Here is a 20,762-nt window from a genome sequence, read left to right as displayed (position 1 = left end):
TATAGATATATATATATATAACCCATAAACAAATTGTTTAATCAAACCTTTTCTTTATAAATGAAAAAAAAAACACTTGTATACAGTTAACTTAATCTAGTATTTCCAACAACACTTGGATCAGAATTCCGTTTAAAAAATGTAATTTACAAATAATAATAAATATTGATTTCTGCTCCTGTTATCAATTTACTGCTCCTACACGAAACAGTAAATCCATTTGACAAAATGCAAAAAGAAAAAAAAAAACAACACATACTAGTAGCCTGTATTATTTCCCTATTCTGTTGTAACTTTCACATTTTTAAGAAGCTTAGTATGTATGTTTAAAAATAAAATGCTAACTGAAGTAATCAGCATCTTTGCTACGTGGGATGTCATCATCTATTTTTAATATTACTGAGGTATTTTTACTCCATGAACTGGTCAGATAATGCAATAAATGAACATAGCAGCTCCTATCAATAATAACTATATTACTAAGTCAGGCTTCAAACCTGCTGAATAGCTTTTAGATGCAACATGACCCAGAATCTTCTGGTGAAGAGCTCAGAGCAACAAGAATGGCTGTACAAATGTTTAATAAGACACTGTAGAAATAGTCTTTGAAGAAACAAGATATACGTCTTTCATCGTTAGATAACTGTTGCTTTTAAGTTTTTTTTTTTTTTTTCCTCCAATTTAAAATGATTCTCAAAATATACCCAATCCTCTAATAAAGAAGACCTATCCCTGAAGTGGTATGCTAGTAAAATCAGCTTTTTTAAAATCTTCATTATCATGTGCTAAGGGATGCATGATCTTAAATTGTTCTGCATCAGTAAAGACAGCCTGTGCAGCGGAAATGATGGCTGTGAGAACTGGCTAACGCCCTCCCTAAGCAGCAATTCTAAATAAGCAAGAGGGATATTTAAAGGGTCCAAGCCATGGTATTTGTTTTTTAAATTATATAAAATTTAGAAAACAGACATGAATGTGCATAACCTGGAGTGAATTACATATATCGAGAAAACATGGTACCATTACATTCATTTTAAATACTCTTTTTCTATACTCCATTGAAAAAGAAATATGAAACCTTTGAGAAAAAAGGCGTATAGTGGATTTTTTTTGCCCATACTCTAGTATTTTGTTTTTGATCCCAGTAATGGTCTACACTTATAAAACTTACAAAAGTGATCCAAAAGGGTGCAGACTGAAATTTTTGCTCAACATACAACGACCAATTACCAGAGTAAACAAAAAACAAAGCTAAGCTTTTAACACTAAATTACTAGGTTGGTCAAGAACTATTGAAACCACCTAAATATAATCAAATACAGATCTTAAGCTACACTAGTGATTTAATTCAGCGACAGTCAACAAATCCTTCGATATCCTTTGAGTCCACTGAATCAGGGCTGTCAAGTGATGAATTAATGTCCGAGACTTCTCCCTGATGTTCTAGTATAGGACCTGAAATGAAATACACCCAATCCTTATTTGCATTTACCAGTGCTTAATAAAATATTAAATTCAAAGAAATAAAGGATAGATTTGTAATAATCAATTAATACGCCATTTAGTACCAGCCTGCTTTATTTCTTGATCTCTAACTACAGATAAAAAGTATGCTAGAAAAAAACAAAACAGCCTTTTTATTTCTGCATATGAATATGAATACATTCAAAAATCTGTAACAAATTACCTGTTAGTGTTGTCAAGGGTAAGACAGAGTCATTGTCGAGATCAGTTGTCTGCATAAATCCATCGGAGGATGGAACAGTAAGAACAGTTCCTTCTGCTATTGTTGACTCACCAACTTGCTCTTCCATAGATGGAGATCCAAGAGCCTAAGAAAATATTTGTTTTTATATTTTATCTACATATATAATCCTCCAAATACATCACGGCTGAACATTTAACCACCTTCCTACCTTAAATATATTGAGCCATTTAGTAAAATGTAATTTATTTTGCTGTTGTCTTATAAATTTACACACACACACATATGTATGTAAAAATATATATATATATATATATATATATATATATATATATATATATATATATATATATATATATATATATATATATATATATATAGTACCAGTCAAAATTTTGAGTACACCTGCTTGAATCCAGGTTTTTCATGATAATCTATAAACACTTAGTATTTCATTATATGATACATGTACTTATATAAGTGAATTGCATTCAAAAATTTTATTTTTAAATGAAAATGTACATCTTGTCAATTTCAATGAAATGGTCACCCAAAGCAAGGGGATTTCAGTCTGAAGCCCAAGTCAGTTAAAAGTCTGAAATGCGTACAACACTGTGTTAGAACACTGGCCTAAGTATAAAAGTGTCTTTGTTAGATGTTCTCTGAGTTAACTAGCATGTTACCTAATTAACCTTTTGTCACCAATTATTGTTACCAGGTGAGGGTCCATGATTACTATAAATATAGGTAGCATAGGCACAAGTTTTTTCATTCCTGAATGTAAGGGAGCAGAAAATGGCAAAATACGCTCAATTAAGCAAAGAAAAATTACTTTAAGAAATGAAGGTCAATCTTTAAGACAAATCGCAAGAACTTTGCAAGTGTCTGTAACTGCTGTGGCCAAGACCATCAAATGATTTGAAGAAACTGGCACTCATGAGGACCAAACAAGGTCAGGCAGCCCAAGGGTGACCTCAGAATCAGAGAACAAGTTCATTCAAGTCACAAGTCGGCGAAACCGGAGATTACTTGCCCCTGAAATACAAGCTCAGCTAAATGCTACTAGAAGTACAGATGCAGATGCCAAAAAACACAGAAACTGGATGTTTGAGGAGTGGAAGTTGGTCTTATGGACCGATAAGTCAAAATTTTAAATATTTGGGTCCAACTGCCAAGTATTTGTAAGATGCAGAGAGGATGAGCGCATGAGTTCTGCATGTGTGGTTCCCCCTGTCAAGCATGGAGGAGTCATGGTCTGGGGTTGCTTTGCTGATGACAGAGCTGGTGATCTTTACCAAGTCCATGGCAAGCTCAACCAGCACGGCTATCATAGCATACTTCAGAAGCATGCCATTCCATCAGGATTACGGCTAGTTGGGCATTCTTCAGCAAGATAATGACCAGAAACACACCTCAAAGTTGTGCAAGAATTATCTGGCGAAGAAGGAAAGTGAAGGACAACTCAATCTAATGACCTGGCCTGCCCAGTCTCCAGATCCTATAGAACTTGTATGGGACGAACTGGACAGAAGAGTCAAAGCAAAGCTACCCACAATTGCCCAACATCTCTGGGAATTGCTGCAGAACAGCTGGGAAGACATGTCGGGTGATTTCCTGCTGAAACACGTTAACCAAATGCCTTGTGTTTGTGAGGTTGTTATTAATCCATTTAGAGATTTAGAGAGAATTTTCAATTTTCTTGAACATTGCTTTGATACTCCTTATGTTTTGTTTGTATATTGTAATGTGTTTTCATTTTCAAGTATTTACAGAAACGTATACGACATAAAACATTGTCAATTATGAAAAAAACCTAGTTTCCTGCAGGTGTACTCAAACTTTTGACTGGTACTGTGTGTGTGTATATATATATATGTATATATATTGAAAAAGGAAAACTGCTGTGTACCTAAAATCAAAAAGAAAAAAAAAAGTAATGTAGGTTCATAAAAATGTGAACAATTGATAAAAAGAAATAATATTATCAGGGCGTTTCAGACTACAAGTCCTTCTTCAGCTGGAATCTGTGTAATTTTTCTTCCGTATGTTTTATAAACGTGTGATCACAGCTCCCCAATACCTCATCCGTGTATGCAGTCAGCTCTGTTTGCACTTCTTCTTCCTGTCCAAGTCCAGTCTCTGGTTCCGCTGTAGTGCTATATAGAAATTTTGTTTGATTGGCGTGTCTGAGCTCTGACCCATTTCCAGAATCTGTAGGGGGGCTGTCTTGATCTTCCTCTAACTTGTCCTGGTGGATTTCACTGCTGAAGGAATCCACTTCCAGTGTTTGTTGGGGGTCAGTCAAGTCAGGGTGGTCCACAGTCAAATCTGTCTGGGTTCCAGGGGAACCAATATCGTCTGTCGTTACAGCACGGATAATGACACTGGGGTGGGACATCTGGACAGTAACATTGTCGCTTGAGTTAAGCAAATTATCTGGCTAAGATAAGAAAAAGAAAAAAAGTGTGTTACCAAACAATTTTGAATTTTATTAGGGGGGTTGATCATCAGGTCTCATGATTCTATTCATAGGTGTTTAACAAATCTAGAAGTAAAAAAAGGTTACGCAATAGGCTCTGGATTGTTTTTGTTGGCATTATTTTTTTATACTGATATATTTTGTACAACAGCACCACAGGGTGGATTTCAAGTCACACTAGTAACAGTTCTGAAACACTGATAGAGTGTATTGTTTAATTCTACTTCTTGATCTTTGCCATAGCAGCAGACTAAATAAAATAAAATAAGCGTAACTTACAGACAGTGCATGTACAATGATCTGATCTGAAGACGATGGTGATGGTGCTGCTGTCAGTGTAACTGTTGGACTAGTCGACAGTGTTAAAGGAAGACCTTGGTTTGACCCCGTTTGGATGAAATAGGTGCCTGGGGTTCCCGTAGGCTGCAGGTGGAATGACTGAAGGAACCCCCCCCCTTAATATATATTTATATATATATATATATATATATATATATATATATATATATATATATATATATATATATATATATATATGCATTTTTCTACTCTGATGCACTCAAAGCCTCCACTAGTGTTTTCTACTATTATAACAACCTTGACTTGCATAAAAAAGGAAAAACATTCAGTGAACTAGCTCGCATCACTTGATTTTCAAGGTGTGGTATCCAAAGCATAATCAACAAGTACAGAGAAACATCATCTGTAACTGACAAAACCAGGACTGGAAGACACAAAAAGCTGCCTAACAAGGATGAGCAATACATGAAGATAATATCCTTAAGGAATAGAAAGAAGACAAGCGTTGAATTGACAACAGAACTGGCAGAAGGCACAGGTGTCGTTGTCCATCAAATCAACAGTACGAAGGTCACTCTTTAAATCAAGATTTAACTGATTTATTGCAGTTAAAATACCTCAAGTTAAGAAAGGGGAACAAGACTAAAAGGCTACAATATGCACAAGAACACAGAAATTGGACTATGGAACAACGGTCAAAGGTGCCTTGGACTGTTAATAGATGGACAACAACACCTGTGCCTTCTGCCAGTTCTGTTGTCAATTCAACACTTGTTTTTTTTCTATTCCTTAAGGATATTAACTTCAAATACTGATCATCCTTGTTAGACAGCTTTTTGGGTCTTCCAGTCCTGGGTTTGTCAATTACAGATGATGTTTCTCTGTACTAGTTGATTACACTATGTAACACAATTTTTGTTCCTGGGTAGTAAGTGTTATTTCCTAATTGCTTATGCCTCAAAAGTATAGAAAATGGCTATTATTCCCCACAAACTTTGCTTTTGTGAGCAGGACAGTGATATTTTGAAATTTACCTATTTCCAATGAGAAAACGGGCGAATTTGTGTCTTTTCGTTCACATAAAGTCAGAAAAAAACAACATATGAATCCAAATTAACATGCATTTATACTAAAGTAATACAAAAATGACTACAAAAGATTTAAAAGTGAGTAGTTTTTTGAGATTTACGATTATACTGTAAATCACTTTCACGAATCAGCCCCCAAATGTAGTCTCCCATCATGTTCTCGTTATACTGTCCAAGATGAGCATCAAGGATATGGACTTTGAGGGACATCCTACAGCCCATTGTACCGTAGTTCTTCACCAGAGTCTCAACCAGCTCCACATAGTTTTCGGCCTTGTGATTGCCCAGGAAGCCCCGTACCACTGCGACAAAGCTGTTCCAAGCCGCTTTCTCCTTACTAGTGAGCTTCTTGGGGAATTCATTGCACTCCAGGATCTTCTTTATCTGTGGTCCGACGAAGACACCGTATTTGACATTTGCCTCAGACAGCTTAGGGAAGAAGTCTTGAAGGTACTTGAAGGCTGCCGACTCCTTATCTAGAGCTCTGAAAAATTGTTTCATAAGGCCCAATTTGATGTGCAGTGGTGGCATCAGCACCTTCCAGAGGTCCACCAGTGGCTCCCACTTGACGTTGTTCCTCCCCACAGAGAACTCGGTCCGCTGTGGCCAGTCCCACCTGTGGTAGTGCGCCTTGGTGTCCCTGCTGTCCCAAAGGCAAAGATAGCAGGGAAACTTGGTAAAACCGCCTTGGAGACCCATCAGGAATGCCACAATTTTTAAGTCTCCTATGACCTCCCAGCCGTACTCATCATACTTCAAGGCGTCCAGCAAGGTCCTGATGCTGTTGTAATCCTCTTTGAGGTGCACCGAGCGAGCCAGGGGATGAGACGGTTACTTGTTACCATTATGAAGCAGCATGGCTTTGAGGCTCCTGGATGAGCTGTCAATGAAGAGGCGCCACTCATTCTGGTTACAGGCGATTCCGATTGCCTCGAACAGACTGGTCACATTGTGGCAGAAGCAGAGCCCATCTTGACGGGTGAAGAAGCTGGAAAAAGGTTGGTGACGCTTCCTCTGATCTGCGACTTGCACACTTTCATCCAACAAGTTCCACTGCTTGAGCCTAGATGTCAAAAGCTCGGCATTGGACTTGGTGAGACCAAGATCTCTAATCAAGTCATTGAGGTCTTTTTGGTTGGGGTAGTATGGGTTTCTCTCCTCAGCTCCACCTCTGAAATTGTCATCTGGATCTACAACGTCTTCCTCGCTCTCTGACTTGCTGCTCTCTTCTAAAGACGGCTGCTCTCTCTCCGGAGGAGTGGGTACGGGGAGCTCATGGCAGTGTGGCACCGGGGCGATGGATGAAGGAAGGTCCGGATACGTGATAGCAGGTGCATTCTTGCCAGTCCGACGTTTGGAAGGGTCCACCATGCAGAAGTAGCAGTTGCTTGAGTGGTCAGTGGGTTCCCGCCAAATTCTTGGGATAGCGAACTTCATGGCTCTCTTTTCCCCTCTGTACCATCCTACAAAAATACATTTATTTCACCCATGACTAATGTGTAAGAGATTCTCACAACATTTTTCATATATGATATATCTTTTCAATAACATTGAAAATTGTAAAACATTTTAAAATTAAAAACTTTTACAATTTTAAAAATTTTAACAAATTTTATAACATCAAATTCCAAGCAACAATTGTCCATCTTACCTTCCAGAGTTTTTTTGCAGTGCTCGCAGGTGAAATGAGGTGCCCAGGGTTTGTCTTGATCCCCGACAGGCATGCCGAAATATGCCTTGTAGGCCTCACACATCTTAGCAGATGCTTCCACGGAGTACTTTTTCGCTCTTGTCTTGATAAATTGTCCGCAGACATAGCAAAATGCGTCTGCCGGATGCTTGCAGCCTCTTGATGCCATCTCAGAAAAATGCAGATATGTATCCACTTAGGCAGCTGGAACTAAACTGAACTGGTGGGCTTAAGGCCCCTGTATTTATACTACTATTTATATTAATGGAAAGTTCTAGAAAGTTCTAGAAGTTACTCCAAGTTTGCTCAGCACTGAATCTATCTGGAATGTTCTGGAAAATAGGTAAATTTCAAAATATCACTGTCCTGGTCACAAAAGCAAAGTCTGTGGGGAATAATAGCCATTTTCTATACTTTTGAGGCATAAGCAATTAGGAAATAACATTTACTACCCAGGAATGAAAAAAAAAAAAAACTGTTACACAGTGTTATGCTTCGGATACCTCAGCTTGAAAATCAAATGATGCGAGCTATTTAACTCAAATAATTTTTTTAATTCATGTCAAGATTTTCATTTACAAATGATTCAAATAACATAAAACAAGCTATTCTTAGACAATAATAATAAATAAAACAACAACATCATCTATATAATATTAGATTACCCATAATCACTATCTTATTTAAAGTAAGGGCTGTCTACATTGTAACTGCCAATCGTAACCATACAGGTTATCACAACTCCATTTAACCACCTACGATTAGGTTAGTTAACAGCAACACTTACAGGTAGGATTTCAAATGTCTGAAGTGTCCCAGAATTTAGAGTTATTGTATCTGTGTCAGTGGCAGCAGTAGAGGAATCACTAGAGGCTGCAAATAGAGAGACAAAGGAAACATTAGATGTAATTAATTGTCCTAAATTTAAAATGCCTCTTTCAAACTAAAAAAAAAAAAGAGACTTAAAATATTATCTATACTATATGTATACTTTGAAAAGTAGCAAGTTTGATCCCACAACAAAAAAAGTACTTTAAATGCCTAAGTTGTGAAATACAACATTGTCTGACTTAAAACTACAATAAACATTATAAATATATAGTAATCTTTTGCATTATTATCCTTCAAAACTAAGGTAAGGAACTTACAGACATGTGTGATCTGCACAGGTATCTGCAGGGCTGTCATTGGGTTTTGAGAGGCACTGCTGGTCTCTTCCAGCCCAGCAACTCTGATCTGAACTTGTTGAACGGTAGAGGGGGAGCTGCAGCCAGTCCTGGGTCCCACCCCAAACTTATTATCTGGCAACTGGTTTTCCATCAGGTCCTGGAGACCTTTCAGGAGCACTGGGAAATAGAATGGATGTCACAAAAAAATAAAAAAATAAATAAAAAAACATGCATCACTGTTGTATTGAGAGACATTTCTTTAGTGCAGGTGGCACTGCCTGTCAAAGGGTTTTTTTGTTTGTTTTTTTTTTCCCCGCATCTGTGCTATGGCTGGGAAAGTCGTTAGCTGGTGAAGATGTGCATCATGCATTAAATGAGAGTGTCTTACCGGAGAAGGCAAGATCTTTGTGGTTGGTCACTTGTCTTTTGATGGTCCACCATTTACTTCTTAACCACTGTGGAGAGCGGACGCTGCTCCAGCCCCCAGCCATGGTGTCCCAATTGATATCATTCTCATCATCCACCCCCAGTTCTGCAATTCTGAATAAAACACAAAATACAGTAACAGGCATAAAACAGGCAACTTTTTCTGAAGTGGAACAATTCTGTTATAATTACAATATGTTTGAGGCAATACAAAAAAATAGAATAAGTGGTACTAAAACCTACATTACCCCATGGCTTCCTCAATAATTCTATACCACAAATGTTCCTTTAAAAACACTGCTCTCGCTCACTATCAGAATGATCTAAATTAAAAACTATATCAATGGATTCTCCTTAGAACACTTAGCAGTTGCTAGGTTACACTGAATTATAAACTGTGTAAGCGTTTCAGCCTTAAAAACTCCAGCAATTTCCTGGTTTAGATTAAGTTACAATTTAATCAAGTGTTTCCACTTTAAATAGGATAGAATTACTATTATCTAACTTGTCCAACATACCCAACATAATTTAGTATATAAATATTGCACATAATAGTCTGGATCAGATATTCTATATTCCTGTATACAGCAAACATTGACATATCCAGCATCGAATACATGTTTTCATATTCGGTAGTTCTGAGTGATTTATTCAAATCTAACGACAGAGTGACTTGGCGAATCACACTGTATCAATCGCTAAGCACATGCAGAGCTTCATCTAAGGAAAATAATCATCCAAATTCGGTTGTTTAATTTAGGTTTAAACATCCTTGTTATATAAACAGAATTGTTGTGTGTGTGCATGTGTGTATATATATATATATATATATATATATATATATATATATATATATATATTTAACAAATTGTTAACGTTAAAATAAATATATATATATATATATATATATATATATATATATATATATATATATATATATATATATATATATTCATTCTTTTAACATTGGTTTAACACTTCGTTTGAGGATCTTTCCGTAAAACTTTCTTTCTCCAAACTTCCAACCCATCAGTGAAACCTGTAATGGGGTACACACCTGTGACTGGGTATTATTGTTGTTTTGCAGCATGGATGGGGTTAACATTCCCCATCCAGCTGAACATGTGCAATTTGCAGATGGCCATGAATATATAAAGAGCACATCAGCCACTCAGTAGGGGTGGTGGAAGAAAGGAGAAAGAATGAGAGAGAGAGAGAGAGAGAGAGAGAGAGAGAGAGAGAGAGAGAGAGAGAGAGAGAGAGCGCAGAGGAGATAAGGATTTAAAACACATGCACGATATTTGGTGGGTATTGTGCATTAAAGAAAAGGGCTTGTAATCTAGGCACACTCACTGACTGACTGTGTGACCCTGAGCAAGGCACCTCCTTTTGGGTGAGACGTTGTTTTAAGTGACTCTGCAGCTGATGCACAGCACACACCCTAGTCTCTGTAAGTTGCCTTGGATAAAGGCATATGCTGAATAAACAAATAATAATAAAAAATAATAACAATATTGTGTTTGTTTATTTTGGCCATCCTGTCATTTTGTTTTGTGTAGTGTTTTGATTTTGTTTAAATATTTGATTTGTTAGTTTAAATAAGGAAGAGTGCATTGGCGACTCACCCTGCAGTCCTTAAGAGAGTCTGTGTATTTTCTGGTCTGGTGACGTCACCCAGCCAGCCATCCTGCCACAGAACCCTTGGCTGTTGCTAAGTTACCGTTAATCAAATATTAATAATATTTCAAATACTATACCAGCAAAGCAAATTCCTGGCTATTAGGTACCGTATTTATCAAATATGTTCCATCTTCGCTGGTATCTGCACTTATTAGATACATATCGTACCTACTAGTCTGGAAAGAGCTTTCCTGTGCTACAGTATCTCATAAAAGGCATTATAACTTTAAGTAAAACAGTGCTGTACCTTTTGATCAGATTATTGTCATCTTCCTTTGTCCACTCTGTGCCACCACTCTGTTTCCAGTTGAGGTAGTTGAGCCACTTGGATCGGCACTGCTTCTCAGAGCGGGTACCCACCAGCTCAGCAACAGAGGCCCAGGATACCCCCTGGGTGACTGTGTGACCAGGCTCTGTACCCGTGAGTTCATGCACCACCTCAGCTAGCCTCCGCTCCTCTTCTTCTGTCCATTTCCCTAGCACCAGAGCAGTAGTAAGGTCCTCAACAGAATATACGTAATACTGCAAGACTGTCACCCTTAAATTACATATAGTATGTATGGTATTTTTTATTTGATTTATTTTGCAAGGTAAAACAATATGCTCTTATCACACATTGTTTAATTACACATTTTGTATTTTCCTCTTACATAACATTTATTTTCTTATTGCATGTCCCTTTTACTGGGATGTTTATTTGTAACAAAGGGGCATTTTCAACACAACTTAATAATGGATGTGGCTTTTGATATTAATAAATGTGTGCATTTGTTTTACCTGTATTGCAGGTATCTTTCATTAGTCTGCACCTGTCCTTCACAGAGGATGCACTTCTTCCCAATGCTGAACCAATGGTAGCCCAATCATTGCCATGCTTCTCTCGAAGTCTAGAAAGAAAAAGCTGTATTTAACTGGTTCATTTCAATTCTGTATTTCAACATCAAAAATGACAAAGTTAATGCAAATACAGTTTGCATGCTGGTAAGCAGTTACTTTCTGCAGAGCTTATCATGATAACACACAATACTTACTCTTTTAGCTTGTCAATTTCTTCAGGGGTGTACCTATGCAACAATGGGAAGAATATCTAGTTACTTAAAGTCCTACCCCACCCTTTCGTCTTTTTATTTCAAGTGTATTTATTTTATCTGATCCACTTCTACCTTTTGGTTGTCTATTTCTACTTGCCTTGCCTTTTGCCTATTTGACTAACTAGCCAATCATACCTCTGCAAGCTTAATGTCCCATTTGTGGATAATTAGCTCACACTACCTATCTTAATGTAACCATTAAGAGAACATACTTCTACCAATCAGGGGAGGAGTCCAGACATGAACAGTGAATTCTATTAATATTAAGCGATTAGTGCAGATAAAGAAATTACACAAATGGTTTAACATGATAATGGTGTAGCAAGAGTTACAGGAATGCCTTCATCTTACTTTCCAACATGGTTCCTGTTGTCATACATGCGGAGGACCCTTCTGTAAACAGCAAACAGGGGGCGGTTGAGGCCCCATGCAATACTCCTGTAGAAATCCTTTCTCTCATCCTTAGACATTTCAAAGATAATCTCTGTCGGGTCCTGGATCCCACGATTCTACAGAAAAAAAATATTAAAAAAAAATATATTATGTGTAATTGTTTATTATTTATCAGCAATTCAACAGTCTTGAGATGCCTAAGAATATCAATCTATTTTCCCCCAAGAGTTTAAACAAAACTTTTTTCTTTTTTAAATTCTGCATTGTTCCTTTCTTCAGTTCACTGTACTACTTCAAATTATTATGATTATTATTATTATTATTATTATTATTGACAGTACAACATGATATTTATCAGTCATGTACAGCTGTAATGATTCTTGAAAGCCACATGGCGCCGCATGTGAGTTCAAGGATTCCTGCCTTGTTCAGATTGTCGTGTTCCCTTTCTACTTATTTACTAGTTTACAGATTTGCTGCAAGAAAATGGCAGATATCTGGTTATTATATATACAGCCCTACTGCTTATGGTTCTGTAACTAAAAGGGGGTATAATTAAATATATTTAAACTGGACTCTTCCCTATTGTATTCTTTCAACCACAACCTTACACTACCAAAACTAGTGTGGTGACAAACATTGGTTTCTCATGTTAAAACATTCTTCAAAATGTTTATGAATATGCAAATATTCTTTCATTTTGAATTAGCTGGAAGAGTATGATAATCCCAGAAGATTAGTTTCTAACTAAAATAATCCCAGTACCCCCATCAAATTATTAAAGAGAGGAACGTGTGTTACTTATCTCAGACTTCATTCATGCATTGGTTTTCTATGCATTTTTTGATACATTCATTTATAAATTATGTTATATGAATGAATATGAACATGGTCATTTTTGGTGCCAAACACTTTTGAAACAGACTTTGTTCAAATATTTGTCCCAGCAATCATAGTGCACCATTACTTTGCAAATGCATAGAAGAAAAGATCCATTTCTAGGCTTGCATGGTGAACTCTATTCAAAACAGGAAAGTGCTTGTATGTTATAGTGATGTTCAGAGTACTGCTGTTATCCAATACGGATAGCAAACTGCAGTTGTATCTATACACGTACACTTAAATATAATATACATAATTATAACAACATTGAAAATGTGGCTTATAGCATACAGTTGGGGTGGGGAGTTTACTCAATCAGAGGTGTCTACTGTACAATTACTCTGGTAAATGTAATGTCACTAATACCAGTACATACCTTTAAGTAACAATCAATATTGCTCATAAGGATGTCTATTTCTTCTTTGGACCACATTCCCTGTTTCCACTTGTGGCCTTTAAAATAACAAAAAAAAAACAGCAGTTGACTTTATGAAAACATAAATGCAATTTCTGCTTATGTACCTACAAAGCGTGTTTCTGCTTTGGATCTGTGCACAACTCCTCCATTATTTAAATTAACAGGCAGTTTTGAAGGCAAGTTCAACCTGTCTAAAGAATACAAAAGTTTAAAAGTTTTACAATCTAATTCAACAATAATTAGGACTCCAAGATTGAAATCCTCGGCAGCCAAATGTAGTACATACTTTTTTTTTTTTTTTTTAAAGCAGCCTTACGATACTTTATTTCCCAAAAGTTTTGAATAAAATAGCCATACATAAACACCTGTGTGTGTGTGTATGTGTATATATATATATATATATATATATATATATATATATATATATAGAGAGAGAGAGAGAGAGAGAGAGAGAGAGAGAAATACACACACACACAAGATGTTTCCTACCTTTGTTCACTAAGGAATCTTTATCTTCCTTTGTTGTAAACCAAGCTTGGCTAACTGGGGACACATCATCAGTGGTGTTTGGAGATAAGGACCCATCATTCTGGATAATCTGGCCATCAACATGAATTGAAACGGAATCATTATTGTAGATGTAAGGTACTTTTTTTTAATCTATGTATGAGTAGTTAATTAAAAAAATGCTAACATTTACCTGAATCTGTGCAACAGCACCTTCATCGATTTCGCTTTCTGTCATCTCCGTGGTGGCAGTCATGGTCACCTCAAAGCTGTCATCATTTTCTGAAACTTAAGAACAAAGGTTTTCAAAGACAATGCAGGTGTTTCTCCTACTCCCAAGCTCCAGTTGCTGTCAGAAATGTGCATTTAACTAAAGCACAGTGACAAATACTGATGTACACCCAAATAGATTGAGTATTAACATTTAACCTTCAGAGCAACTATTTTGATTAGATCTGATTAAAAAACATTTTAGCAAAAAATACAAACAAAACAAAAAAACATGTTATCGTAAAGACATTTTAAAGGACATTTGGATATTGTTGATATTAAGCTGTTTGAATGTTGTTGTTTTTTTACAATTCATTAGAATTAGCTTGTCAAAATAAGGTGCTGTAATAAAGTCGTGATATGCTTAGATGAGCAGGTAAGGTTATTTTTTTATATCAAAGCAAGTATGTTCTTTCATTGTGTTTTCTTACTTGGGAGTGTGACAACAGAAATCCTTGATGTGTCATCTTCAGTCGATAATCGCAGTCTCTTGCGAGCCAGGTCTAAACATTCATCCGACCCCAGTTCTTCAGTATCTGCTATGTGAAAAACAACCATTTTATTAGTTTTACGTTTTACGAATCTCACAAATTGTCTCAGCAAATTAGTTTTCGAGTTTTGTCAGCATTATCCTATGAGATTTCTATATGATAGTTTTCTATTAACATTGTAACAAGTGATTTTTATCCAGTTCTCTGATGCTTGTAATTGTAGTAATTAAAGATATTCTCTTACCATTTTGAGGGCAGTGAAAGATAATGTTCCCGTCTGTGTCTTGAGTTAATGTAACAGAGTTTACGGTTTCCAAAGTCACTGTGCCAGACTCATCCTCAATTGTGTTCATACTCAAACTAAAAAATACAAATAATAATAATAATAATAATAATAATAATAATAATAATAATAATAATAATAATAAACTAGAAATGGGAGTTTTTATTTCATTAATTTACAGTATTTCCTTTTTGAGTTAGTCATAATGTAGAACTGTTTGTCTACCAAATAATAAATTTGATTGTAAACATCAATCTTTCATTTCTACTGTAACCTGAAGAAGAGACCAATAAGGCCTATGATTAACTATTGTTTAGTTAGTCCAATAAAACATCACCTTTCCTTCTCTTTGTCTAATTAATAAACTAAAACAGTACTTTGCAGGAAGGGTGGTGTTACACTGCAATTTTGCACAGGCAGTTCAAATCCAAAAGGTCAGGTCCATCAGGATTGTTTTTGCATCATCCTAATTTTGCTGCCTATTTAACAGATAATCATGAGGACTTATTTTAAGGACTAAGAGCAAACTTGAACTAGATTATCAAAGCTTTTTACTTAATGGAAAAAAAAAAAAAAAAAAAAAAAAAAACATACAACTGCTTGCAAGCCCAAAATGAAATGTTTCTTTCTAGTTCAGCAACATTATTGGGTGTGTTTTATCTTTCTGAAAAAAATTGCACTAATGATGATTTTGAGTAGCTTAGATATTCTGGATTTCAGAACGACATTATTAGTTTGAGGTGCCTTGGTTATATGATTGCTGAATGTTTTCCACAAAGTCTTGGCAAAATGGAAACCAACATAGCAATATAAATCAGAATATGAATCAAGTGTTACAAAAATAGATTTAATTTGTATTAATGAAATAAGTGGTCCCATATTAGTTCATGTTTAACAGATGGCCATATTAAAAATCTATAGCGTGTGAATAGGGGTGGGGGTAATGTTTTTGTCTTTCCTGATTAAACACTCAAATCCTCTTAGATCTGAAGGTGTACCTGGTTGATATACCCAAAATGCCTGTGCCATGCTAGATTAATGCTAAACCATTAAAAATTTGTTTTAGCTCAACATGTGAAACATAATGTAAAATAGATGATTAGAGGAAGTCTGTAGGTAAAATCAAATATATTTTCCCAGGTTGTGAGAATGCAAAATATATAACAAATTGAACTATTGGCAGGTATTTTTTTAACCCATCAAAGTTGGCTTTGACTACACTTGAAGACAGGTCTTAACCAAATAATGGGCAAAAAGTCTAGTACATGTTCACAATACAGCTTTATGGCAGACTTGGTAATTGCTATTTAATGTTTTTAGGCGGGTTAATCTTGCTGTTTCAAGCCTTTTCACATTTTAGCCAATGCATAAACATACTATTATTGTGCTATTTATAACATTATCGTTGACAGAATATAAGATACTTGAATTTAAACTGATATCTTACTAAGTAAATTACACCCTGTACCACAACAAATTACATAACAAAGTAGACAATGGATGTATTTATTTATTTTACATGTCTGCTAATAATGTTTGCTGGAAAACATTTGTCCAGGCACTATTAAAATACAAGCAACAGACACATCTAATAATAAACAGTTACACAGTATTGGGTGTCCATTTTATTGCAAGCAACTACTATGTAAACAGTGTCTTAAAAGCTGTTTTACCAGATATATGTTAAGTACTTCCAGGTCATTAGAATGTAATCACTTCTAGAAATGTAATAAAATGTATTATATTAATCTGACAATTTCCAGTAGATTGCACTGTTAAGACTTGGTTGGATTTTGTGTATAATATATTTTGTATACCCGTACAGTAGGCCTATTTTCCTTACTGTACAGCAGGGTTTTTTTGCTTTTTTTTTACACTGGAATTATGGATTATGCAAACTTTTAGAAAATGATCGCCTTGACTACTAAATACAAAACGCTGTTACTGTTAATTGTATGGATATATATATATATATATATATATATATATATATATATATATATTACCCTTAAGGTTTCATTATGAACAATACCAGAAAAAATCATTGCCGATTAATAGTAGTTTAAAAACAGTCAATTTGCACATCAGAGGTGTAAATACTAGACTGTCCAAGTTTGTTACACACTGGAAGCTTTTTAGTTTTCGTAATACAGACAGTATTGCACGATTTTTGCAAAACGTTGCCTTTTATTCGCAGAATGTCCTTATAAATTACAACACAACATAAGATCAATGTCCGCTATTGATAAACCGAAAGGAAGAAACTGCAGACATTAATTTTAAGAAGTATATTTGTTGTTTCCTTTTTATATTTAGTTTTTGTAACTGTTGAGTTTTAAAAACTGTCGCCGCCCCCACAAACCTTTCAAACCTTTCGCATTTTACTACATGTCCTTACCGGGCGAATTATATATATATATATATATATATATATATATATATATATATATATATGTGTGTGTGTGTGTGTGTGTGTGTGTGTGTGTGTGTATAAAGACGAAAAATATGGAAATATTTTCTGATTCGACAAAGTCGCCATTTTTTCTCTTTCTATAAATGTAAAAACCCTTAGACGCCATATTCGTGCAGCTGTTGTTGCTGCTGTTTATGTAGGTCGGTATTTCCATCTCATAGTTGATGTCAATCCGGTAAAGTTTTGAATTTCCCCGGGGTCACTATTGCTGCGTGTCACCCATGCTGAGGGTGAATTTTTAGGTTTGATTTGGTTACTTACTTCCTGTTTTAAGTCCGGGCACTTCGGAGAGACCAGGATGGAGACTCTAAATACCAGGATGGAGGACCACAAGCCTGCCGCTTCACAAAGTACAGGAAATGAACGGCTAAGCTCTTCTTTGGACACTTCCGTTCTGCATTCAAATGATTGTCTTACAATTTTTTCTCCCTCGAATGAAGTACTGTTTCTGATATGTGCTTTTTGTGCATGTAGTACATGTTGATATTATTAAATATATTTCACTGAAAAACTGAGATAAAACGTGTTAAGAAATTAAATACCCTAATATCTTATTATGTTGCACCAAATCTTTGTAAATTAAAGTGTTCTGTGTAACAAATACTGTTCTATAAATCACATAAAGTTAAGGTGACCATATGGCTCTGTATTCAGTGGGACAGTTTAGGCTTTTCAACTTACAACCCAATGCATTTGGATACTTTTCACCTGTCTCAGGTACCATTCATGCCTTTAAGAGAAGCGGGACTATGCTTACCAGAATGCATTGGGTTGTGAGTTGAAAAGCCCGAACTATCCCAAACTGAACACTGAGCCATATGGTTACCTTACATAAAGTCCATGAGATGGTCTTGCTGTGATATCAACCTCTTTGTAAAATTATATTATTTCCAATTTTGTTTACTTTCCCAGCAGCGTCATTTCCTGATGTCTTGTATATGCTGGCTCATTATTGAATGCTCATAGAGGTGAATGTGGAGTGCTATGATATGGTTTACATGTCCTCAGTTACCATTTTGCCTTGTATCACCCTAATCAAAGTACAGTATCCTCAAGGTGTTAAGAGCCACTGAAGCAGGAATGAAACGAATATATATATATATATATATATATATATATATATATATATATATATATATATATATATATATATATATATATAAGGTGTACACTAAACAGCTAATAACTAACAAACACCAAAGATCAATACTGTTTTATTTTATTTTAAGCTTTAATAACTATTTGAATGATCAATTATATAATTCTGTGGAGTTTTGTACTGCGATGGAATTCATACTAGAGAGACACTAAATTTCACATTTTTGTTGCATTATAAACAACCCTGCATGAGTCAATTATCTATCATAAATTAAGGACATGTCAGCTGAATTGCTGTTCTGAAGTCTCCTTATTTCCCTCTTGCTCAAGTAAAGAATGTATACCCAAATAGCTTGTGCGACAAAAGTTAGATTCACCACTTTAAAATTCTCTGCACACCAATGCTCCTGTCATTTCAAACCTAGCACAGTAATTTCACAATTACAACAACGTAATTGTTGTGGACTGGCACATATGTTCATATGAAAAGTACAGTAATAGGCTGAATATTGGATAATACCACCAACCCATGCCACATGCAAATTCATAATCCTGTTCAGAAATATTTGTTAGGAGGTATTTTTCATTGATATCTATTTCTGTATCAGTTGTTCGTGTTAGTCATAATTTGTTTTTAAAATGTACAAAGGTAATGTTTATATATATATATATATATATATATATATATATATATATATATATATATATATATATATATATATATATATTTATAAAAAGAACTAAGGCACATTGTGTCTTTATTTTGTTTCCATGCACTTCATGGCTAAAGGCCTTATCACCTTGAAAGAGGCGCTAAGATCCCTACTTAGAGACTTGACTGCCTTTGCAGTTTTCGAAATCTATTTATAGCCCAGGCCCTAGGGATTTGGGGCCTGCCATGATCTGGTCCTTTAATACCGGGGCTTCACAAAGTAAAATCTGTGTAGTTGACTGAGCTGGGATTTATAAAGAAAACTGTTATTTAGTTAGATGAGGTGGAATACATCCAGGGAAATCCCATTTGAGGGGCTATACTTTGCTGCTGGACTCTCCTGTTACTGTTTCTCCCTTTTGAACAGTCAAAATAAATTGCTGCTGCACTTCATGTCATATTAGTTAATATTTTCTTTTCATGTGTCCTGCTAAATATCTCTTGATAGTTCTTTTTGTCTCTAGTGCATTTATATACACTAAGAACTCAGCAATTCTTCTTGAAAAGGCTGATTGCACAGGCATCAGATGCTATACATTACCTACCCTAGGGGTTCACGTCGTGCAGCAGCACAACTCAGTTTATATATATATATATATATATATATATATATATATATATATATATATATATATATATATATATATATATATATATAGTTAAAGTGGTTGACAACCTGTAGTTATTTCAATACACCTGCTGCAATCAGGCACAATACTAAACACAGATGCGCTTGCCCCTGACCGATCCCATTGACGTCACGATCGGTATGTGTCAAAGCCTGCTATGTAGAGAACAGCGCAGCGGTGGAGTTGGCGAAGGAAGGTTGATGAAATACAGAGTACAATACAATAGAAATAAAAACGCTGATAAAGACACATCTCGTTAATTTATTCTTAAAATATATCTTATTTGTCCGTGGTCTAATGGAACGGAAGCAAAATATGAAGAGGCACATTTTTTTCCCAGCCTTTTATTTAATGCCTTTTTCCGCCAGGATTTGCTGGGCACTGCTTAGCTCTCTGCTGCTCCATTGGGTGATTGTGGAAGCGAAGGACCTGCCTCAATGCAAAGAGGTAAGCCTTAATAACAATTGCCATCTGTCATTATTGTTTATTTTCATGTGTTAAATGCTTGTACACTTGCATGCAGGGATTTAGTCAGTAAATTAGAAAAGGGAGTGGTAAACGTACACTTTAAAGCCGTGATACAATATTTAATCTAAACATTATTATTTTTATTATCATGGTACATAAATTTGTCCATGTATCTAAAGTACGTAATACAGTTGTAATACAGTTTACTGAGTTATTTTTGGAGTAACAGTAAAAAAAAATTATGTTGCTAACCGACTACTATACATATATATATATATATATATATATATATATATATATATATATATATATATATATATATATATATATGTGGTGTGTGTGTGTGTGTGTGTGTGTGTGTGTGTGTGTGTGGATGTAAACATTTGTGAAACTGTGATGTAGCCTCACATCGGATAAATTGCCACAATACATTGAAGTATAAAAGCTACAATCCGATACAAAAGTTAAACTCCCACTAGTCTAGGCAATATTAATTATAATACACGCGTT

At 35.3% G+C, this 20,762-nt stretch overlaps 2 protein-coding genes across 3 annotated transcripts in view; one reads left to right on the top strand and one right to left on the bottom strand.

Moving 5' to 3' along the window:
• Positions 1–70: 70 nt before the first annotated feature.
• LOC121318199 (cyclin-D-binding Myb-like transcription factor 1) lies at positions 71–17,692 on the bottom strand. 2 transcript variants are annotated; one of them, XM_041254620.1, is made up of 17 exons: positions 17,607–17,692; positions 14,834–14,949; positions 14,530–14,637; positions 14,022–14,116; positions 13,811–13,919; positions 13,280–13,356; positions 11,980–12,137; positions 11,569–11,601; positions 11,315–11,424; positions 10,785–11,013; positions 8,820–8,971; positions 8,411–8,608; positions 8,050–8,135; positions 4,464–4,622; positions 3,786–4,145; positions 1,688–1,832; positions 71–1,455 (listed from the first exon to the last, which is right to left on the bottom strand). In XM_041254620.1, exons 2-17 carry the CDS (start codon positions 14,940–14,942, stop codon positions 1,349–1,351), a joined length of 2,235 nt encoding a protein of 744 aa, XP_041110554.1. In that variant the 5' UTR covers positions 14,943–14,949; positions 17,607–17,692; the 3' UTR covers positions 71–1,348. The 2 variants fall into 2 exon arrangements, with proteins under 2 accessions (XP_041110554.1, XP_041110555.1); XM_041254621.1 differs by having other exon boundaries at positions 14,530–14,634.
• Positions 17,693–19,947: 2,255 nt separating this feature from the next.
• The window catches only part of LOC121318198 (endosome/lysosome-associated apoptosis and autophagy regulator family member 2-like), a 29,108-nt gene continuing 28,293 nt past the window's right edge, over positions 19,948–20,762 (top strand). The window contains exon 1 of the mRNA XM_041254618.1: positions 19,948–20,231. Within this exon, the coding sequence (XP_041110552.1) occupies positions 20,082–20,231 (150 nt within the window). The 5' untranslated portion in view covers positions 19,948–20,081. The remainder of the gene's footprint in view (positions 20,232–20,762) is intronic.

The sequence above is a fragment of the Polyodon spathula genome, chromosome 7 (assembly GCF_017654505.1).
Source record: "Polyodon spathula isolate WHYD16114869_AA chromosome 7, ASM1765450v1, whole genome shotgun sequence".
Lineage (NCBI taxonomy): Eukaryota > Metazoa > Chordata > Actinopteri > Acipenseriformes > Polyodontidae > Polyodon > Polyodon spathula.
Note: the sequence above shows the minus strand (reverse complement) of the source record. Positions and strands in the feature narration are given on the sequence as shown.